This window comes from Grampus griseus, assembly GCF_964374135.1.
Source record: "Grampus griseus genome assembly, chromosome: 14".
NCBI lineage: Eukaryota > Metazoa > Chordata > Mammalia > Artiodactyla > Delphinidae > Grampus > Grampus griseus.
The window spans coordinates 65,240,212-65,265,142 of NC_139008.1; the positions used below are offsets into that span (position 1 = coordinate 65,240,212).

The 24,931-nt window shown below is 38.7% G+C and overlaps 1 protein-coding gene across 2 annotated transcripts in view; it reads right to left on the reverse strand.

Moving 5' to 3' along the window:
* Positions 1-24,931, reverse strand: part of UQCC1 (ubiquinol-cytochrome c reductase complex assembly factor 1) — a 90,568-nt gene that overhangs the window by 47,564 nt on the left and 18,073 nt on the right. The window contains exons 3-6 of one of the 2 annotated variants that reach the window (XM_082670330.1): positions 22,445-22,528; positions 21,417-21,524; positions 15,838-15,910; positions 9,285-9,342 (exon numbers count right to left, since the gene is read on the reverse strand). In XM_082670330.1, coding sequence (XP_082526456.1) covers positions 9,285-9,342; positions 15,838-15,910; positions 21,417-21,524; positions 22,445-22,528 — 323 coding nt within the window. The remainder of the gene's footprint in view (positions 1-9,284; positions 9,343-15,837; positions 15,911-21,416; positions 21,525-22,444; positions 22,529-24,931) is intronic. The other variant, XM_082670331.1, reaches the window with a different exon arrangement.

Below are 24,931 nucleotides of genomic sequence, written 5' to 3' on the forward strand. Positions count from 1 at the left end.
TTTGAATAGATAATACATGCACATGTTAAAAAAAAACGTTAAGTCCCCTTCCTACCCACATCTCCCAATCACCAGGTTCCTCTCCCTAAGGCAACCACAGTTAGCAGCTTCTTAGGAAACCTTCCACATGTAATCTATATATATACCAACTTAGTGTATATGTACTCTCTTTACATAAATAGTAGCTTCCCTTTTCTCCCCATTTTCCACAATGGTAGCATTCTACACACACTTTTCTTACGTTGAAAAAACAATCTGTTACAGAAGGATGGTGGTGAAGAAATCTCAACTCCAACTCTGTGCTTCATCCACAGATACTACAGTCACCCCAGTGAAACCCTTTTTAGGATAATAGAGTTGTAGTAATTTATTTAGCAGTTGTTAGGGTAACATCTGATCCAGGCTGAATTCAGCTTATCTGGCAATTTTTTCCTATTCTAATAAGACTAAGAAATAGGAAAAAAAACCCTTTAATAGCAAAAATGGACAAGTGCTGTAATTAACAGCTAACACAACTATGTGCCAGGCACTGTGCTAAGTGATTCAGATACATTATTTCATTTAATCCTTACAACAACTATCGGAGGTTGGTATTCTTCCTGTCCCCACCTTACAGTTGAGGAAACTGAGTCTTACAGAAGTAACGTGCCCAGAGTTACAAAACTTGTTAAGTGTCAAAGCTGGGATCTGAACCCTGATAATCTGATCCCAGAGTTAGACTGTTTTTCTGCCTCTTTTAATGACTAGAACGAACCTTCCAGAATCCATTTGCTTTTTCATTTAATCCTCACAAGGGCAATAATTTAAGTTTCAAAACTAACATCATATTAGAAATAAAATACCAGAAGGGAAAAGACTGGCTAACCTGAGGCAAACACACCTACAACAGCAAAAAGTAACTGCTGGCAGACTAAAAGGAAAGAACCTAAAAATGTATTTAAAATAAACACAACAGCAGTTCAACATGGAGGCTATAGCTACGAGTACAACTCAAAGAAGGCAGCCTGGCAAAATACAGTTGAGAGTTATCAGAACCGGGACTTCCCTGGTGGTCCAGTGGTTAAGACTCTGTGCTCCGAATGCATGGGGCCCAAGTTCGATCCCTGGTCAGGGAACTAGATCCGGCATGCAGCAACTAAGACCCAGCACAGCCAAAAAAATAAATAAAATTTTTTTTTTTTTTTTTTTAGAAAAAGAGTTATCAGGACCTCCTGAATGATCCAGAATAGGTTAAAGTATGTTGGAAGGTGAAAAGAAAATGAGTAAAACAAGTTCAAAATGGTAAACAAAAAAGATTTGATGGTCCTGGTACCCCCTACAAAACACAGCCAACACGTGTCACAGGCTCTGACCATACAATAATATTTGAGCCATTAAGTAAACTATTCCACAATTGAGAATACTAGGTTTAAATAAAAGATCAGGACAGCTTTACTTCAATTTACATCACGGATGCATTCCTCATAATAAATGCTTAAATTAAATGTTGAGGGGTCAAATTACATTTTGCTACTGATTAAACTTCATAATTTCAGAGCTGTTCTGGGGGGGAAGAGGAAGGGGAAGAGGGGAGACTTCAATGCTAAAACATAATAAAAATTGCCCTTGGGCTTCCCTGGCGGCGCAGTGGTTGAGAGTCCGCCTGCCGATGCAGGGGACACGGGTTTGTGCCCCGGTCCGGGAGGATCCCACGTGCCGCAGAGTGGCTGGGCCCGTGAGCCATGGCCGCTGAGCCTGCGCGTCTGGAGCCTGTGCTCCGCAACGGGAGAGGCCACAACAGTGAGAGGCCCGCGTAAAAAAAAAAAAAAAAATTGCCCTTAAGAATGCAAAAGAAACTTTAAAAAGAGACAATATTCCACTCAAACCTAAAACTGCTCTAAAAAATAAAGTCTAGTTTTTAGTCTTTTTAGAAAGAGACAATCTAGTAATTTTTAAATTCTTATATTAAATAATTAATTTAATCATTCATTAACAAGTATCTACTTAGTACCTACTCCGAGTATAGACTTAATCTATGCATCAACTACCCTCTGTTTAGAAGCAATTCCAGTTGCCCCTCCCGAGTCTGATGATGTTCTTAACCCACAATTTATTATTGAGGTTTTGAGCTTCACAGTACTATCCTTGTCTCTCAGTGATTCCAGTGCCTCATAAATAATACTGATCTCTTTTACATATAAGGAAAGCAAATAACCCAGTTAGCAAAGTAAAGAAAAAAAGGAGTGTTCAAACCCTAGTCTGATGGTTCTCTAATATCTAAAATACAGGGGGAAAGGGAAGAAAGACTCATTCACTAGGAGTCTCAAAATATAAAGGGCTAAGATTTAAATTTTGCCTTATGGCAAATAGTAATAATGATTATTACCGTCTATTAAGTCCTCTAATATGAGACTTGTCACTGTAAGATGCATTTTCATTCACCATCTCTTTCAACGTACATCACCATCTAAGTATAACTGTCCCCATTTCACAGGAAAGAAAACTGACACTCTGAGGACGTTAAGTACCTAAAGGTTGCTCAGTGAAGGAGAGTGGAGCTGGAGTGAAGCCTGGGCTCCCCCTCTCTCCCTCAAGCCACAGTGCCTCCCAGGGCAGTGTCAGTATTGACTGCTCCCCCATCCTGTGACAGCACAGCTCCAAGGGCCTCTTCCTGCTAGGTCAGACTCGGAGGAAGACAACAACACTGCCTGCAGAGTTCAAAGGAAGGAGAGTTTCCTAGCCACGCTTTCCTCCTCTCTGCCTAAATCTGGGAAGGAAGAATTCTTGTTATTCCTGACTCTGACCTCCTGCCATGTCCTGGCAGCTCTCAGCATCCTGTCTCACTTGCTCTGCTTGGGCCTTCTGACAATGCCAGTTGTGTTTTGGCCTTGTTTCTCCCTCATGGTAGTTTATAAGCCGCTCAGAGAGGATCTGATTTTGAATTCAGTGAAGACTAGTGGGCACTTGGGCAGGTTTGTCACTCTGGCTGCTATGAAGGAATCCCAAAGGGACACTCACGTAGCTTGTTTCCCTTACTCCGCCACCGGCTGGGGCCAAGAAAGCAGAGCTGACATGGCCACACTCAAGTCTCAGCAGTGTGCTAATGAATGAGTTTATTTATTTGTGAGCTGGCACGCTGACCCTTTCCTGGGGCTGTGTGCATGGCTATCTCCACCTGGTTTCCTAAACTCCCTCCCCACCAAGCCTACCCTTTATGTGGGGAGCATTGGGGCCACAGGACAGTCTGTGGGCAAACAGACAAGTGGGGCAAGGCACTTCCCTAAGCCATCTCACCTGACAGAGGGCCTCCTCCAAGAGCTACACCTGGCCTGTGGCCTGCCTGTCAGATCCAATATAATGAACAAGCTCCTGGGGAGCAGGTACCAGTGCTCTTAGGTTGTGCAATGTTGGTAAAATGATGCTGCATAGGCCTTTGGTTTGGGAAAAAAGCTACGTGTGTGTGTGTGGTTTAAAGAGAGTGACTCTGGCTGGGGGAGGCAGAGAGGGGATGTGCACATGGCCCGGGCTCACCATATACAGCAGGTCTAGAGCTGCTGGAATCCAGCATGAGCTAGAAAGCCCTACAGCTACATCAGAACTGCTGTGGTGGTGTTAAAGAGCCCTCTTGAAAAGGCCAGGAGTGTCTGCCAGGGCAGTTCTCTGGCTGGACTGAGACTGGACCCAGTCTGTTTTCCAACCCCTTCCGTCTCCACACTTTACTTCTTTCTCTTCGTTCCCAGAGGCTTCTTCCCTTAGGCTTATAAAAATGTTCTAGTGTTTCCCCATCTTAAAACAAAAAACAAATAACAAAATGCTTCCGACTCCATCCTGTTTCTTCCTCTAGTGACCATCCTCTCATCTTTCTTTCTCACTTGGGACACCTTAAAAAGTAGTTTACAATTAATTCTTCCTCTCCTAATAACTCCTCAAGACCCCATGTCCTCTAGTTCTAGACCCCAGAGGGCCAATGCAACTGCTTTCTTTGACTATCCCCAGGCTGCCTGCCTTCCCTGTGCTCCATAAGATCTGTATGTCTGCTTATCAAACGGCCCTTGGCACCCTGTACTATTTTCAGGTTTACTTGTTGCCTCTCCCAGGACACAGACAGTGAGTGCTAAGAAACACAGTTTCATACAGTTGCTGGTCGGTGGTATGCAGTTCAAATTCAGGGCCACAGACTCCCATCCCACAACCACCGAAAGGGGACAAGCACACAGGAAGCAAAGTGTTGCAGAAGGAGCAGTTCGCAGAGTCAGTTTTGGATTTGGGTCTCGGATCCTCCATTACTGATAAAGAGACCTGTGAAAAATCCTTTAAAATTGCCAAGGTCATCTCCCCATTTGTAAAATGAGGGAGCTGGACTAGATCTGCGGTTTTTAAACTGTGCTCTGAGTTTCCAGGGAGCTACGTAAGGGTCCCTTACCAGTGGGCGTGTTGGGAAGACCTGAAGTGAGGTCATTCCCACTTCTTCAACCCAATTAGCAATCCTTTTATCTATTCATACACTGTGGCTGAGCATAAAAGCTCATCTGTAAAAAGGGCTCTGCTGGTAAAAAGATGGAAAACCATGAGGTCCCACTGCCTGCAATGCTTTTTCATCCACTCTTTGACTTGCTAACTTCTACTCATTATTCAGGGGTCAGTTTAAATGTCACCTCTTCAGTGAAGCCCTCCCTGAGTGAGCCACACCCCCTCAACTAAGTTATGTATCCCTCTTCCCCCACAGAGCCCTGTCACTTACTCTCACAGCACCCATCCCAGTTGTATTTTATTAATGATTTCTTCCAGGTTTTTCTCCCACACCCTCAGCCCTATGAGGGCAGGGAACAAATCTGCTGCATACCGTAGGTTCAATTAGAAAACAAATGCTGTAATTTCATGGATTTATGTTTAAGAATAAGCAGGTACTTAACTAAGTAATAAATAGTATTAGTAATATTAAATATTATTCATATTAATAAATAATTATTTAATTAGATACGTCAGTAGTTTTAGTTACCAATGAGGAAAGCAACTTAAAGCAACTCGAAGTTAGCCAGACCCATACTGGAATTTCCTCTCTACCATGCACTAACTAGCTCTGCGGCCAAGCTCTCTGATGGCTCTCAGTCTTTGATCTCTCATGTAAACAGGAATAAAGCAGTTATAAGAATGTGTGAGATAATATAAGTAAATAATTTTTAAAATAGTACTGTAAGGGGCCCAGTAGTTATTATATTTATGATATACCTGACTTTAAAATAAATTAAAAAAATACAAACTGCATTTTCCTCTCCACTCTACCTCCATCATAGGCATATTCTAATTTTATTTGTTCTATTCCATTTTCTAAAATTAATTTCTGTATCTATAACGTACTAGTGTTCCATGACAAATTTTAAAATGGGGGTCTCTGCAAATCTATTAATACTTAGAACACCAACATAAATTCTACCTACATATACCTCACCCCCCAGGGAAACTTAAGTAGGTGCAGAGCTTTTGCCACTAACAGGCAGTGGCCCCGAACCTTCCAATTGCCATAGGAGCCAAGTCAGATCTGAGGCCATAAATTATTTAATCAACATTTATTGAGCTGAAGAAATACCTCATTTTCATATCTCTCCAAAAGGAAAATAAATATAATTCTTGGCCTCAATAAATTCACCATCCACAAGGAAGACTGATACATATACGATAAAATATAAAAATGTTATGTGATGAGTGCTATAAGAGAGGTATTCAAAATATTAAAGGAACTCAGAAGAGGAACTAACTCTGCCTTCAGAGGGAAGGGAAGGCTTCAAAGCAGAGATATCTGAGTTGGATATTGAACAAAAAATAGGTGTTTGTCAGGTGGAGAGGAAGGAGAAGGACTTTCTAGGCAGAAGAAAGCTTTGTGCAGAAGACCTGAAATTGCTATTACATAGTTTAACTTTTTCTTGCAGGGGAGGGAGTGATGGTGGTAGTGGTACCTAGAACGGCACCAGACGAGAGTGGTAAAGGTGGCATATTTGGTGGGATATGAATGCCATGCTAGGAAACATACTTTATCCTGAGAACAATGGAGAATATTAAGGAGAGAGAGTGTGTGTGTGTGTATACTAATCCAATTTGTATTGAGAAGACCAATGGCACAGGAAGAGGGAAGTTGGAGGCCAAACACCAGTTTTCAGGTACTGTTACTTGTAACCCAGTGAAATCAATTTAGTGGGTGACATCTTGAATTTCTGTTTTAAATGAATTCAAATGGAGTAGAAAATATCAGAGATCATCTGACATTGTAAGGATAAGTTTTATAAAACTTTTGTGTCAGATGCATGTGTGTGTTCTGGATTGCAAGGTAAAATGCATTTGTTACTATGGGTCATGGTCAAAAAAGTTTCAGATGGTGAAACTGGTGCCTGACCAGATGAAGGGAGTGAGGGAAAAGTCAAGGAGGCTTCACAGGTTTCTGGTGTGGGTACCTGAATGGATCACAATGCCACTGTCCCAGACAGGGAACAAAGGAGGAGGCTGGCTTTTATCAAGTCCACATGGGAATGCTGGAAACCCCTCACAGCAACCTCTCTCAGCATTTTTTCAGTAGCCATGGTGAATACTAATCTTGTTCAGCAAAGACAAAGGACACATAGTCACCGAAGCTGCAAGCTCACAAGAATACACAACTGATAAGGGCCTTCTAGGAACTGGAGGGGTCCCAGTTCTAAATCCCAACACACATAAAAATTTGGGAACCAGAGAAAGCAGACAGGATAAGGGAAACATCAACACCTCTTCCAGGGAACTAACAGGATATGAGAAATCCTGTCTCTATTCTGAGAGCCAACAGGGAGTAATCACCCTTGGGAACCTAAGCAAGCTTTCTGTAAAGTCTACTGCCAGGGTATTCTAGTTTTGTGGTTTTTTTTTTTTTTTTTCACGGTGGGGGGGGGGCGGATTCTATTTTTATGACTGCTTTCTAAGCCTCCCCACCTCTCCCTCACACTACCACCCACAGGAGGTATTTCAACCCTGCACATCCCTAGCAAGTCCACTGAGCCCTGTAATACTGGATTTGGTGATCCCTCAGTTACCCTCCTGGAGCTTCGGGCTAAGAAAACAGGACTTAGAAGAGCATAGCTTTTCTGCAGACTCGGGGTGGATCCCTTATTCCCTCTAAGAATCCTATCCCCTGGAAGAGAGTTTCCCCAATTCTTCTTGGAGGATCATAGCACAATTGGACACTAAAGTAACTTCCTGGTGACCCTTTCTACTACATTTCTCCACAAACCAGCCCTGAGTGCTTCAGACAACTTGGCTGCCCTCAAATACTCCATGTTCTTGTACATGTTCTATGTTTTGCTCCTAATAATTCCCTCAACTCAAATGCCCTTTTCTCTGACAGAAATTCTACTCACCCTTCATGGTACATCTCAAATGTCACCTCTACCACAGAGCAACTCTTTATCCAATACATACTCCCTCATCCACCAAATTTGGATTTAGTCACACCTCCTTATCCTTCCATAGTATCTGCTTATGCCTTGGGCACAGCACTTTTTTCATTGTCATCCATTACAGGCAATTGTACTGTGCCTGTTTTCCACTCGACTAATTTTCTTGAAGGTGCACACCATGTCATGTCCTACTCTCCAGTGCCCCCCAGTCCTTAACACAATAAGAGTTTGCTGATTCATCCCACCGAAGCCCGCAGATCATGAGAACCAAGGAGGAAGGATGGAGGGGACACCAAGCATAGACAGGCCTCCCTCCCCCTACTTAACTGGTGGTGGTACACCCCACTCCTCTGAGAAATTAAACCAACCTCAGCAAGGAAGGCTCAGCAGGCACATTTGGAAATGGTGGCTAACTGGAAAGAACTACAAGTAGTTTCAAGGTTCTCCCAGCTGCTAGTAGTCAGGTATTGACGTTGGGATGTGGTCACAAGGATTATATTTTTTATTTTGCCATCCACTCCCTCTAACACTCTGATACCTCTGGCTATTGGGCAATAAAGAGTCTTTCATTCTGACTCTGAATATTATCTTTGAGCTCCTCTGGGAACAGCCTAGCCTCCTCTCATCCCTCCCACCTTTCCAGTGAGTAATTCCACAGGGCCACCTCTGCAATCCTCTCCTCTTGAAAAAGTAGTTTTCCTCTCAGTACATCCAGCTGCCCTCCCTGAACCTTTTCCTAACCTTCACCATTCAGACAGAAGGTGGTTGGCCTTCTTAGCTGCCTGACTAAAAGACATGGCACATTTCAAGGGTTTTGATAGTTGCAGCTTCCTCTGTGATCCTACAGGCACTACTTACTCAGATTTATTATAGAACTTAGCCAGTCCAATTTATAACTGACTATTATATATGTCTTATCTCCCTCACTAGACTGTGAGCCTCCTGACATAGCTTACTAACTGCCCAGGACACAGTGTACACTCAACAAACTACCGGCTTAGGAAAAAACAACATGAACTGCCACCTTAGGCCCCTTAGCCAATCTCACTGACTATGTGAGTTCAGAAGAAATATTTCAGAGGTGATCAAAACCAAAAAGTCTTTATATAGTAGTCAGTCCTGTGATGCAAAGCTCAGCTGAAGGCAGTCTCAAACAAGGGTCCTTTTGACAGGGCAACCATTCCCCACGTTTCTCAGATACTACGGTCAAAGTAGTAAACTTAGTTCTCCAGAATTTACTTTCCCAAGATCTGGCAGTTCAATAAATAGTCCCCAGCCCCCACTTCAACGTCTCTCCTATATCCTTCTGACCTTTAATACTGTGTAACATTAGATGAAAAATTGATTTTTTTGGCTACTTAATTTGCAGCTGAAGAAAAAATATACTGTTTAAGGTGTTAAATATTTTTACATGCAACAAAACTGGCATGAATCTAACCTGTATGCACATTTTAGAGGTACAGGCGTAAATGTCAGTGCTATAATTTGTTATAGGTTTCTGATGACCAGCAATGAAAATGACCACGGATGCTCACAATTCAAACCACTTTTACGTAAATGTGAACTTTCCTAAAACAGCGAAGGGAAAGAACTTTCCACCCAAGCTCATAGGGTCTCTTACAGATACTGATAGCATTGTTCACTGGGTTAGGTGTTCTTTGAGAAAATCCTACAAATATTAGTTTCTTTCTGGGACTATGCTTTGACCTTTAATAAAAAAATGTGCTACAAGACACCAGTTATTAAAATGAAAGGAACAGCTTTTAATGCCTGAACAACTGCGATTTCATATAATCAGCCCTGCTGAAGGCTATACCTTAACAAGTCAGCAGTGTTTTAAAAAAAAAAAAAATACATTTGGTGACTTCACTCAAATTGCTCACTTACCAGACATGAAGTAGAGTTATAAGAAACCATGAATTGAATGTATCAGGCATCTGACACCCTAGAAAATAACAATAAAGTATAAATATGTGAAGGTTTAGAAGAGGCATATGGACTATATTTGAAATATCGGTAGGAATTTGTTCAACTAAAATATATGGTAATCACAGTGCTCTCTGATTATGCTATCATAGAGGAGGCCAATGGAACCACAAGGCAAGCCCATGGGTTGATAAAGCACTGAATGCAGTCAGACAAACAGGCTTCTAGTTACAGCCCTGTTACCACCTTGCTGTGTGGACTTGGGAAAGTCACTTCTCTTCTCTGAGCCTCAGTTTTCTCACTTTGTATAATGTGGCCTGAACAATCTTTATAATTCCTTCCAACTCTGATTCAATGTTATTTTCCCCTCCTGGTCTCCAATTCTTCTGGAAAGCTAGGCAGACACCACCTTACCTACCCCACTTAACTAGAGGCTTTTTTTCACTTGAGCCCTGCTGAGAAATCTAAGTTCTTCTTGTCCATCTCCCTTTCCTGTTTTCTTTCTCTAAGGTGACCCAGTGGGTATGCTAAATGATTCAATCAAAATAAATGATCAGAAGAAAGAAGCAGGACTCTAGGGAGCTACAGTTGAATAAGAAAGCAGATAATATCTAATGAAAGGTTGTTCATCACCCCCAGGAATGACAAACCTGGTAGGGTTTCTCCTTGGTTTAAGAAACCAAAAATCAGCTCAGGGCTTAGACATCCAAGCGTCTCAATTCTCAGATCTCTAAGAAATGCCTCTGGCTGGATGAGGGGTCCCCCACAGAATATGCCCTCCTTATTACACGGCAGGGAGAAAAGCTGGAGCAAGAGGATAAAGAAAAAAGAGAGGGCTTCCCTGGTGGTGCAGTGGTTAGGAACCCGCCTGCCAATGCAGGGGACATGGGTTCGAGCCCTGGTCCGGGAAGATCCCACATGCCACGGAGCAACTAAGCCCGTGCACCACAACTACTGAGCCTGCACTCTAGAGCCCGCGAGCCACAACTACTGAGCCTGCGTGCCGCAACTACTGAAGCCTGAGAGCCTAGAGCCCGTGCTCCACAACAAGAGAAGCCACCACAATGAGAAGCCCGCGCACCACAGTGAAGAGTAGCCCCCGCTCGCCGCAACTAGAAAAAGCCCGCGTGCAGCAATGAAAACCCAACGCAGCCAAAAATAAATAAAAACAAATCAATTTATATCAATAAATAAGAGAATCAGTGGGAAACTTGGGCCCTTAGAGTAGAATCTGTCCTTTGGAGTAATGACGCAAGAAGGAAGTAGTATCTTCTGCCTTTCAGCAAACGAAGTATACAATGTACTAAATGATAACAAATAGGGGCCACTAAGATAGAAAACACAGAGCAGGACCCCTGTGAGGTACACTAACAACGCCAATAATAATAAAGAGCTGTAATTCACTGTGTGCTTACTATGTGTCAGAAATAATAGGTACCTTACAAGCATTAGTTCAATGACTCCTCCTAACATTCCTAAGAGGTGGGTATTGATATTATCCGCATTTGACAGGTGAGAAAACTGACTTAGAGAGATCATGACAATTGCCCAAGGTCACACAGCTATGAAATGAGACATCTGGAATCAAATTCAGATCTGCTTGATTCCATACACTGTTGGCTTAATCGCTAACTGCCTCTCTAATACTAGTATCAGAAACTAACATTCACTAAGGGTCCATACTTCCTGTCAGGTCCACCGTTAGTCATGTCAATATATTATCTCACTTAATCCTCACTTTAACCCTGAAGGAAGGCATTATAAGCCTCATTCTAGAGATAAAGAAACAGGGCTCGAAAAGTCTAAGTAACTTGCAGGCAGCCACAATATTAACAAGCTAGTGGCTGGGCTGGGATTTCAGTCCAGGTCTGTCACAAACTGACACCAAAATACGCTGGTGAGCTTACTGGGAGGTGCCCAGCAGCTGTCAAGTGGACTTCCTCTTGGAGCCCAGCAGGAGGGAGGTGAAGGCTAGCCTGGCTAGCCATTCAGCTATTAAGACACATGCCATCTGAGAGTGGGCCAACCACCCTCCACCTAGAACAAGAATAGCCATGAGAAACTCTCAAGCCCGGATCTAAAGTTGGGTCTTTTTTGGATGCTAGAACAAAACATTAAAAAGAAAAGTTTTCTTGGAAGTCTGTCTTTCAATCTGGAAAATGAAATTTGGCTGCTTCTAAAGGACAATCTGTTCAGTTGCTACCTCTACATCAAAGCTTCCCAGCAGCCTCCAGGAGCCTTTCCAATTTTCTCAAAGAGGGAATCAGTTCTTCGGCTGGAAAGCATAGACAGACAGACAGGCCAGCAACTGGACTTGGGTCACAATTTTCCCTCTGGGGGTCAGCTCAGGGCTGAGGATGGGAAAAGAGCTGGCATATGATTGACTTCCTGTACCCACTGGGGTCAGAACAGAAACCCACGGGGTAAAGCCCTAAAAAACAAGACCGCTGAAAGTTTGACTGTGAGCAGCTCAACAACACAGCAAACTCTTTAGCTTCATGAAATGTCTTTAAACACTTCAAAGTTAAAACCTGCTATAGGGTCTTGCCATGATCACACTCTTGCTCCAGTACACACTCAGTGCACTATTTTCTGAGGCTAGGTACTTTCCTCCTCAACATCAAGTTGGATAAAATTAAATAATTCATTACTATTATGGGGCAGCAGTATTAACATAGTTGTTTGTTTAACGCAGACACCAGGGTCAGATATCCTGATTCAAAACCTTAACTCTAGGGCTTCCCTGGTGGCGCAGTGGTTGGGAATCCGCCTGCTGATGCAGGGGACACGGGTTCGTGCCCCGGTCTGGGAAAATCCCACATGCCGCGGAGCGGCTGGGCCCGTGAGCCATGGCCGCTGGGCCTGCGTATCCGGAGCCTGTGCTCCGCAACAGGAGAGGCCACAACAGTGAGAGGCCTGCATACCGCAAAAACAAACAAACAAACAAAAAACCTTAACTCTACCTCTTACTTGGTATATGACTCTGGGTAAAGTTACTTTACCTCTCAGTGCCTCAGTTTTCTTCTCTGTAAAAATGGGAAAACAAGAGAACCTACCTTACAGGATTCTTGTGAGGATTAAATGAGATAAGGCCTGTAGAACATTTAACAAAGTAGTTAGTATTTAATAGGTACTCAATAAATATTCACTATTGATTTTTAGTGAATTGTTTAAACACGAGGGTTTAAATTATCTTTGAAAAAACTCACTATTTAAGACTGCATCAATAAAATGATGAACCTCAATCTTTTTTTTCTTCAAGTTTTAAAAAATATATTTATCATATACTTACACAAAATTGATATATTTGATAGCTGAGTATTAGTAGCAGAAAGAAAGGTAGAACCTCAATTTTATTAACTCAAAATTTATTCACTAAGGAGTTCCTCTCCAAAGTATGAACTCTTAAGGGCTAAAAACAAAGCAGTCTGCAGACAACAGTGTGGTATTAAACACAAGCTTTACTGATTGGCTGGACGCCTCTGCCCCTAAGTGCTCTTTATAACAGAAATGATCTCCAAAAGACCAGTTAGCAAACACTGTGTGCTCACAGAGGGTACACTCATTTATGCCACAATGACATCATCAGAACATCCTGGAAACAAGAGTTGGCTCTTAAGCTATCTCACCAGTCAGAATCCCCAATATCTAGGTCTCTGGATCAAGACGTCTGAACACTTTGGCTCTGAGATGACAGAGTATCTATAACTTTGGCATTTTGTGAGGGCCTGTCCAAGAGGCTGATAGGCATATTGTTTACTGAGTAAAGAAACTCAATCTTCATGAAATATAACTGGTCTCACTTTTGTTGGAAGAGTGAGAATGACACTGACCAGCTACCTGGGACTCTCTCTCCTTTTAAAAAGCTACTGAATTCTCAGGACTCTAAAAGTCAAGCCCTAAAAGACCAAAAAATCCAAGGGAGTAATAGCCACTTTAAAGATGTAATCTTAGAAAGCAATATATCTATACACATTCTCTTCTTTTACCCCAAACCTGTCTGGCCTACTCTTTAGAATCCAAGGTGCAAGAAAGTCAGTCTCATTATTTTATAGATATTCTTTATCTGCCTCTAAATGGTACTTTTCACACTTGCTCCCTTTTTTATTCACTGGCCACAGTTTGGAACCACTTTGGTTTGATTCTGAAATTTAATCTAACCACAAATGACAAAGATGGACCACAATGGAGCATAATACAAAGGAACATGATATAGGTCTAAAAGGTAATTCTCAAAGTGAGTCTTAGAAAACCTGAAGTAAGAGTGGTGTCACTGAAAAATGTGACATCAGATAACTACTTCAAAGGGCAAGACTAGGACAAAGCTCACTGAGACGTACACACTCTAATATACATAAACATCAGCTCACAATACTAACAGAACATCTCACAGAGGTAGGTCTCATTTAAAAACTATAAAATAGGGCTTCCCTGGTGGCGCAGTGGTTAAGAATCTGCCTGCCAATGCAGGGGACACAGGTTCGAGCCCTGGTCCAGGAAGATCCCACACGCCACGGAGCAACTAAGTCCGTGCACCGTAACTACTGAGCCTGCGCTCTAGAGCTCGCGTGCCACAACTACTGGGCCTGCGTGCCACAACTACTGAAGCCCGCGCGCCTAGAGCCCGTGCTCCACAACAAGAGAAGCCACCACAATGAGAAGCCTGCGTGCCGCAACGAAGAGTAGCCCCCACTCGCCGCAGCTAGAGAAAGCCTGTGTGCAGCAACGAAGACCCAACGCAGCCAAAAATAATAATAAATAAAAATTTTAAAAAGTAAAAAAAAAAACTGTAAAATACAAAAAATTATAAAACACAAAAATATTAAAATGGATTACAATTTCTATTTTGCAGTTATTTTCATTCACAGGCAATATGTTATAGTAGAAAAATTCCTGGATTTTAAGCCAGATGACACAGGATCAAGGCTTGACTAAGCAACCTTGGGCAAATCACTTAGCCTTTTTATAAGTTTCAATTGTTTATGAAAACAAAAGAAAAATGAAAATAAGAATACAAGCCCTTCCGGTCTCACATGTTTTGTAATTCCTAAATGAGACAAAAGTAAAAGCATACCATGTAAGTGTGAATTATTAAAATATAATAGTTAATAATTTTAATAAACTTTTATTTTTATAAGTAGTTTACAACAGATTATAAATTGAAGCATGATATATTAATTTAAATATGTAATAATAGTCTCATTATTCAAGAATCTTCAATAATGAGGATTAGCTAAACAAAGATAGCTAGTAAACATCCTTTCAAAATAATTATAAAAAGTTTATGAGTTATTTAATATTAAATAGATGTGTAGGATGAGGTTTTAAAAAGATCTGATGAAAAATACTTGAGTACATGGATTCAAGAAACCACTTGAGAAAAATCCAGCTTCTAATATTAATAGTCTCTTCATCAGGTAGAGAAAGATTATTTTCTCCTTTCACACTAATTTCTCCTAAAGTAAGAAATTGTTAGAGATTAAAAAAGGAGGAAAGTTTTCTTTCCTGACTATGAGTAAATAAGAAATGGAAGGTGGATACTAAATTAGGATTACAACTCAGCACAGTATTTTAAGTTTCCAATGAAATATTGTACCAATCTGCTGAAATAGTAAAAATGACAAAACTTGCATTTAATTTAAAAAAACAAAATAGTTATTAAATAATCAAAACTTCATCTCTCTCTTCATTGTTGTTAACATAATTATATATAATTATTGGCTGTCCATGAAAAATATCAAGTATATTTAGTTAAGTGTTTGTTGCTTTGAGGATAATGACTGTTACCACAGATGTGAACAGAACGCATTTCCTTCCAAAATCTGTGGAACTGGAAACAGCTTAACCTTTCCCAATGACTTTATAAGTATCTGCTTTAAATGACATGTTTATAACTACAACAGTTTACATTAACAAAATGAATACTGTATTGATATAATCAACTGCTAGTGAAGATGATATAAACCAGTAAAACACTTTTGGAAAGCAATTTATCAATGGGATAAAAATAAAATTATATGTGCCTTTTGACTCAACAGTCCTTCTACAGAAAGAAGAAAAATCATGAGGCATATTCCAGGGTTAACTAAAACAATTATAAACTAGAAATAAAAGAGGAATGATTGGGCAGAAGTTCATGTCAAAAATACTGAGTAAAACACCCAGAACGTAAAATAGGATGTGTTTACTCTGAGTACACTCTTATGTAAAAAGATGCATGTGTGGACAAGGGGGAATGATGATGTCAAAGTACTGGACAAATTTTTAGGTCTTTTTTCAAACTTGTTAAAACGTCTTATTTATAGGGTTCTTTTGGCCTTTGTTTATTCTATTAAAAGAGAAAAATAAGCAGCTTTTATTACACATTTTGTTCAGGAAAAACTGTTTTACTGGTAACTTAAAAAGAAACCCGATCCTACCAAGACACAATCATAAAAATGAAAAGTAGATTTATTTTCCTTTTCACAACTATCAAAAATAGTAACTTACAAAAAAAAAAAAAATAGTAACTTACTTCGAAAGAATTCCTCGAAGTCAGTTTTCTCCACACAGCTAGTATACATGCGCAGGGCCGCAATCTTAATCTTCTAGACAAAGAAAATAAAACCAAACTCAAGACATGACCAAGTGAATGTTCTACTGCCATTAGATGTAGGTCACAGAATCTTATATGCTTTTCAACTAGAAGGATGGGTCCAAACCTGTCTCTAGCCATTCACAGACTTCACACAATTTTACGATTTTGGCATCAAAATGTCAAAAAGGTTTTCCCAATATTTAGACGAACTCTCTCCTTTAATTCAAACCCATTTCACCACGTTTCAGCCTCTAAACCACCATTCAGAACCATCCACATTAATTCTTTATAATCTGAAACCCTTTATATTAAAAAAATTACCCATTCTCCTTACCAAAATCAAACAAACAAAACCCTCCATCCTTTGATCTTTCCTCAGAAGCCCTATTAACTATTCTGTCTTTTTTTTCCCTGAAGGGAGGGGGTCACTTTTTTTTATGTTTTCCCTAGTTTTATAGTTTGCTGATTAACAGAATACTATGTTTATAAATAAGAGTTTCTAATGAATGTAAAATATAGTAAAAGGATCAACCTTTTACTATTCCCCAAAGCACTAAGAATTCTCTTAGAATCTTGATCTGGGTGGTGGTTTTAATTTATTCACTGAGCTGTATACTTAAGATTTGTATATTTTACTGTATGTACATTATGCCTTCACAAAAACCTAAAAATGAAAAATAAATTCTTGTAAGGGTTGACTGTAGGTCTGAAGACCAACTCAGTGCTAAAAGAAGAAGAATTTCTAAGGGCTTTCAAAATATTTCCTTCAGGATACAATTAAATTAGTCCATCAACAAAAGGCTCGTAGAAGCTTATTTTTCCTTAAAATGACAGAGAAAATTACTCAAATATACACAGACTAAAAAATATGTATATGCAAAGAGAATGGCATAGCAACTGAAGAAAAACCAACCTAGAATTTTAGCAGAGCTGTTTGGTTATTAAGGTTCAAAGTCACCAAGGATATACTATATCCAATACTATATAATATTTATATTTCAGTTTCTGATGGGCAGAAATACCTATAATAAATTAAAGTATTATGTCTTTGATTGCAATTAAGATTTTTTCATTTGCTAATGTTAAGTTTTCAATGATTTTAGTCTAAAGTTCATATGGGGGAAAACAGAACAGAACATATAACAAATGGAAATCAGATATACTTATATGAGCAGTAAATCAGCATTGGAAGTCCACATTTAAACAAATGGTGAGACACTAAAAAGAAAGAGCAAATTAAACCTAAAAGCAAGCAGAAAGAATGATATATAAAGATAAGAGCAGAAATCAGTGAAATTGAAGACAGAAAAATAACACAGAAAATCAAAAGAGGCCAGAGCTGGTTCTCTGAAAATATCAATAAAATTGACAAAAATTTAGTAGAACTGATCTAGGGGGGAAAAAAAGGAAAAACAGAGAAGATACAAATTACCAACATCAGGAATCAGAGAGGAGAGGAACATCACTACATATCCTGAAGATATTAATAGGATAATAAGGGAATATTTTGAACAACTTTAGGCCAATAAATGTGACTACTCAGATGAAATGGACAAATTCATTGAAAGATACAAACTACCAAAGCTCACTAGAATAAATAAATAACATGAATAGTCCTATCTCTATTTTAAAAATTGTATTTGTGGCTAAAAACCTTTCCCCAAAGAAAACTCCAGGCTTGATGGCATCACTAGAGAATTCTATTGAATATCTAAAGAAATGATACCAAATCTACACAAACTCTTCCAGAAAAAAAGACGAAAGAACACTTCCCAGCTCATTCTATGAGCCAACATTACCCTGGTGTCAAAACCAGTCATCAGAAGAAAACAAAACTACAAAACCATAGCCTTCATAAGCATAGATCCAAAACTCCTTAACAAAATACTAACATCAATATTTTAAAAGGAGATCATATCATGATCAACTGGGATTTATCCCAGGAATGCCAAGTTGATTCAACATTCACAAATCAATAAGTGTAATTCACCGTATCAGCAGTCTACAAAAGAAGCATGTTTAACTTTTTAACACCTGAGGTTCTTGGAAGTATGTGACATAGAACACATTTGGGGAAGCACTGGTTTGTACCATCACCAAACTAATGATATCCTAATGATATCGTTATCCTAATGCTTTGGCCTTGACAGGCCTATTCCTATCCTTGAAACAGAGAGTTTAGGACATCTATAAGCTTTTGTTCCAGTCAACAAATAATTTATTGAGCACCGAACTCAGTGCCTAAAACCGATTTGGACACTAGGAATACAGCAGTAAACAAAGCAGTTAAAAACTCTTTTCATGGAACTTAAGGCCTAGTTCAACTATCAATACATTTATAATTTTAAGTAAAATTCCTAATGGCCTGTGTCTTGATTTTTTTTTTTAACTCGGCAGTTTCCTTCTGATTCTGGTTCATAATTAATCACTCTGCCTAAGGAAAAGCACACTTGCCTCCAAGGCCCAAATCGTTCCATGAGAAAGAGGTTTTTCCCCACAACATGTTCATGAAGCAAGCATTCATTACAAATAATGAAGACTTCACCAGATTGGCCAGTGTATGTATACAGTGCTCATACTGCAGCAATCAGGAGCATTTTAGAGTTCCTCACTTTTCCTGCAGCGAGGCCAAACCTTTATACTTGGGTGAGCCATTTTCCTGGACAAATCTCTAAAGCAAGTCCCTTAAGACCATCACACAGGGACTGGAAATAACAACTCAGGGAAAGAACCTCTTCAAGATTCATGCATTAATATAAGTTAAAGAAGTAGGTGGACTAAATTTCCATCCAGTCAATACAAATTGTTCTGGTCCTCAGATGACTTCATTCTAACTTTGGAAGACTTCATCAGTCTACTTGACTAAAACACAAGCACCTAAGACAGGTTTAGGAAATGAAAATCAACTCTCCCACTAACTGATGCATTTTGTACCATCCCACAAGATAAAAAAACGAATCTAGTAAAAGGCTTACACTAAAACAACTGTGTGAGAGTTGGAAGGGGCTTTGAAGTCATTTGAACTTTCTATTCTGTACTGGAATTCCTTCTACAGCATTCTTGATTCATGGTCAACTATCTGGGCCCCTGTTCAAACAAGTCCAATGACCTTGTGAGGCTACCTATCCCACTGGAGGACAACTCTTGCTAAAGTTTTGTTATATTGAACATAAATCTGCTTCATGTAACATTCAGTAAACACTATCTGCACACTGGAATACCTCAGATTAAGTCTCCATTTTTTTTACATTTGCCCCTCAAACACCTGAGAAGAACCATTATGTCTTCTCTTTTCCAGGCAAAGTATCCCTATTTCCTTCAACCACTCTGCATTCAACAGTTTCTGAAGCCTTCACAAGGCTCACTGCCCACTTCTGAATGCATTCCAGTTTGTCAGTGTCCTTCAGAACAGGAATAACTTTTTGGCTTAATGCTAATCTGAAAACCGCCTATTCAATGACATGTGGCTCAATCTGTTAAATGTTATCCTTATCTTATCTGATATTGCTCCATAAAGATAATGAAAAAGAATGGTTATTTCAGGATAATCAAATAGGTAAGGGAAAGCCACATTTAAATTCCTAAATATGGATCTAGAAGAAAAATGGAACTACACATGAAAACATTACATAAAAAGATGGAGGAAAGCTGGCTGATACTGCTGATGCAGAGACAAGCAGACATTTTACTCCCTAATGAAAGACATGAGAAAACACAAAATTCAAAGATTCTTGCCAGTGCAACCCAATACACGTGTCTGCCACAGATTTCTGAGTCAACATTTGCTGAAAAGGGCTCTCAATCTTTCAATATGGAAAATTATACCTACATCTTCCCACCCAAAATATACTAGAATGTCATACTTTGATGTTTTGATGTTACAAATTTAAAAAATGAAGGTTACAGGAAGTAGACACTGCCACATCACAAAAGAGTTTTTAAATGCAAATATTAGGGACTTAGTTGAGGTCACAAGGGAACCAAGAAAAATCAGAGACTAACTTAAACAGTGAAGAAATTTTCCTGATGAGTTAGTAATCCTCCAAATGGTAGCCAACTTTGCCCCTGGAATCATAAAAATACGGACGAGACAAAGCATATGGAAGCAACCAAGTGGAACTCAACCATCAAGAAATGAATAAAACAGTAAACTTTTTCTCTTTTCTTTCTTTCTTTCTGCTCTCATTTACCTTTTAATTTCTTACTTTCAAACAAAACACACATTTTAAGTTTTTCAATCCAAATGTATTATCGCAAATATTTTTTTAATAAAGGAAAAGATCCTGGTTAATAATATTACCAAATATACCAGTGATTATCATTTGTCAAGAATTATGATGTAAAAAAAGATAACTTTAATGAGCATAACTAATATTTCATTAATGATTAAGAAGACACTTCATAACCTTAGGGTCTCAAGGACATCATTATAACCTAGTTATGTGTGTGCTATCTTCTATACTTTTCAAAGCCCCTTACAAACAAAATGCTTGTGGAATCACTGTTCAATTTATGTAAAACGGAGATTATAGAGAGAAGCCTATATTTGCTACAGTGAGAACTGTTAGGAAGAGAGCCAGATATTATAAGAAGAAACTAAAAGTAAAGTTCACAATAAAATTGAAATTCTAATTTAACTCCAACTTGTTAAAATGGTGTAACTGGAATAATTTAGTCATTTTGGGCAAAGTTATAATGTTTTCTAGAAAAGTCTTCCCTACTGCTTTTTGTTGGTTTGCTTTAATATATAACTTATGACTGATTAGGCTTATCCAACATTCTAGCAACCTTGAAAAGTATTAAAAGGTACTTTTGCCATAACTGTAGAGAGAAACAGTAGTACTAGGAGATAACTGGGCTGAGAAAAACCCAATGACTTGTGTTTTATTATTTTAATTGGTTAGAGGCATTGCTATAAAAGTCCAGGGGCAGTAGCACCTGATGTAGAGAGGACATTCATTCATTTATAGCAAGTACCATAAAACAGATAACATGCTAGGCCAAGACCTGATTAGGAATGACACAGTTAGCAAACAGCCCTCATAATAAAATATGAATTACAATAAATCATAGAATTGATTAATTTTAAAAATGCTTATTAGGAAAATTTTAAAGGAAGTCATTACAATGACCTAGGGAAAATCACTTATGAATCACAGAGAGTGTTTCCTTAAGAGCAGTGCCCATCAAAACATTTGGCCCATCTAACTTCTGAGAACTCATCTATATGGCATAACATGTAGCAAAGACCTGGAAAGACCAGTGTTATTGGATTGCCTGCTACTGAGATACTTCTAAGGAATCAGGTTAAGGGAGTAGAGGGACTATTTCAGCCCCACATGCTGTATAGACCTGACCTGGAACGGGGGGCAAGGGGACAACAACATATTTTGAAGCTCTCAAAATAATATAAGTATTTCACAAAAAGCAAAGCAGAAGCTTTAAAAAATTCTTCTGTGAAGAGCAGAAAGCACAAAGCTCAAGAAGAAAAATGAAAACAACTTAAAAGACTTTACCCATTTACTGTATTTCAAAGGTCCTGTGAATCCCATGGCTTCTATTATCTTTGTGAAGGCACCAACCTTCTCCTCAACAGGCTGTGGGGAATCCTTGGTAGAAGAAAGCTATTTATTCAAAAAGAAGGAAACCAAAATTAGTTGCAAAAAAGTTTTTTTAAAAGAATGCTTTTATTTCTCACTAGGGTCTAAGGGCATTTTTTATTGCTTAGATTTTTTTTTTTTTTAACCTAGAATTTTTCATTCTCATTTTTCTAGGTACCTTATCACTCAGTACAAACACATCTGGAACCCTAATAGGTGTCCTCTAAATTCCAGAGCAGACATACCCACCTCACTGACCATATGTCTATGAACCCATGTCTAGGAAATGATAGATTTGGGGTATCAGAATAAAAGTTCTATGGAAAAGAGTACTTTAAAAAAGAAATCTTGATCCCAACCTCCCAAAGAACAATTCTGAGAAACATGTTCTATGTTTATTGACATTATGGGAAAAGGAAAGAAAAATACTGTCTGAAAGCAGTCAAAAGTCATTCAAAGTCATAATCAATCAAAGCATGCACTGAATAAATGTTTTTAAACTCTTTTATTTTTTATTAATGACTATAGGAGATATAGTTTTGTAGTTTGCAAATAAATTCAAAGGAAAACCTATTCTAATGCTAATCCTCTCTAAATGAAGGCAGGCTATACATCCAATAAGAAATTCTCCATCAGTTAAATATTACTTTATTTTTAACATATAAAAAAATCTACTACACTTTTTCTCTAAAGTGTTTTCTAAGCAAGAGAGTACAATGGAAGAAATATAGGACACGGGATCAGACACCTTAGGTTCCAATATTCAGTTGGTCTGTCTCTTCCCATCCTTGTGACCTCGGGCAAGTCACTTTACTTCCCTGAGCCTCACCTTCTGCATCTGATAAAATTTCTTGCCTCATCCAGCTAACAATTTTGCTGAATTTCAAGTAAGAACACTTGTGTGAAAGCACGCTATAGACATAGAAAGAACTTGTAAGTCTCACCTTATTTGTGGTATGATACTTCCTACTTAGCTGAATGTCTACTACTGATCCACCACATGCTAGGGCCTGGCTCATCTGGGGCCACTGGGGGATTTAAAAAAAAAAAAAAAAAAAACAGAGGTAAGCAACACTGACCATTCACTTAGAGGGTTAGTGTGATCAGAGTTGTTTCAAAGTAAAAAATACAGAATCTTTCTAGCCTTGTTTAACTCAATTCCTAATGTTGCCTACTACATGCTCAATAAACATCTGAATAACTGAATAAGTAAAAGAACGTAAAGTACCTTTCACAAAATAGGTACTCAATAAACAGTAAAAGTCTTCATCATCACCATCATTATCAACATCATTGTCGTTTAGATCAGAACTGTCTTCCTCCAATGTTCACACTGCATTTGAAAGCACTTTGGCAATATAATAGACATTAGTTAAAATTATATGCCAGGCACTATGTATTTGCCTTACATATATTACCTTATGTAATCCTCACCACAATCCTACCAGGTTGGTATTATTATAATCAAGACGAGTAAACATAGTTTTGAAAATAAATTCCTAAGGAAAAAAACTATGCAAGAGATCCTCATTGTAGCATTGTTCACAAGAGTGAAAACTGGGGAATAAGTCCAATAAGAAAGGAGGTGGTTAATTAAATTAAGGTACAGTCACCCAATAGGAAATCAGATAATCAGATTTTTAATAGGCTTTATTTTTAAAAGCAGTTTTAGGTTCACACCAAAAATGAGCAGAAAGTACAGACTGCTCCCATATACCCCCTCCCACACAGCCACAACATCCTCCACTATCAACATCCTCCAGCAGAGTGGTACATTTGTTACAATGGATGAACCTACACTGACACATTATCACCTAAAGTCCACAGTTTACATTAGAGATTATTATTTTTAGCAACATGAAAACACTTATAATATGTATAAAATTATAGGTAAACACATGAATGCATAGGGGCAAGTCTAAAAAGGAACACACAGAAATGAAAGAGTTACTTTGCTATGCTGGTAGAATTACAGAAGTGTTTAAGAATCTAGTTTCCAAACTCTCAGTAATGTTTTATTTCCTTTACAATATAAAGGGGTGGGAAAGGAGCAGCAGGAGGGTTCAATTCTGGCTTATTCCAAGAGATGGGACACATGAAATGAAAATGATTTTTTCTTTAATCCTAATGAAGGAAAAAAATAGAATTTCTAAATGTGGAGAGTTACTATTTACTTTTCTTTCCAAACAAGGATATTAAAAGATTAGTCAGGATTCTTCTGGTCAGTCCCAAGAACACTTATGCTTTAATTCACAGGTATCAAGCAGGCTTTGTAACACAGAGACTAAACACAGAACACCTCCCATTACATCACATATATCAGTGTAATGGTCCACTAGAACATGAAGCACTTAAACAGGCTCAAAGAACACAACTAACAGCAGTTTCAACAAGCTGTGCTTTGGGGCAAGGTGTATGTCATGATCTTTTTCTTCCCCTATAGCTCCTTACTTTTTGTATTACCCATTCTTGCCCTTGCCCCCCGAAAAGATTCCCTTGACCTTTAAAAACATTAATTTTTCCTCTGTTTAAACCAAAAAGATATCAAGTAACTTTCTGTGAAAGAGAAAAAATACCCCAAAATACTCAAATGTCACTTTTTCAAAGAGGCCTTTTCTGACCACTTTATCTAAAATAGTTTCTTATCATCCCATTATTCTCTATCATAGCAGTACCCTGTTCACTTTACTCATAGTACTCATTACAATGTACAATTATATATTTATTACACACTCTTATTTTCTATCACCACCACCAAAAATATCCATGAAGGTAGGAACTAGGTGTAGTACCAGAATCAAGTACAGTGTATTATACACAGGAAACCCTCAAACATTTGTTGAATGAACAAACCCAACCACCTGTATGGTTATTTCTTATTATATCCTTCTTGTTCTTATCCACACACATGCCATGCATACATGTTTCATTTATCAAACCTTTATTAAATACCCACAATATGCCAGCCCTTGTGCCAGTTTTTAAGATAAAACAATTACTATCCTATGGAGCTCATAATGTTGTGGAGAAGAGAAAGAAAACTCACTACACAAGAAAGAGAACCGAATATCACATTTAAAAATGTTTAAAGACCACCCACCAAACACACACACACACACACACACACACACACACACACACACACAAAGTGCTAGAAAGGATACAGAGCAACTAGAACTCTCATACTCTGCCGATGGTAGTGTAAAATGGTACAGTCACTTTGGAAAATTATTTGGCAGTATCTATGAAGCTGAATGTATACATTCTGTAAGATTCAACAATTTCATTCCTAAGTGTATATCCCAACAGAAATGTGTACATATATTCACAAAAAAACATGTACAAGTATGTTCATAAAAGCACTATCAATAAAAGCCCAACTGGAAGCAATCTAAATATCCATCAATAAATAAATGTCATATAGAGTGAAG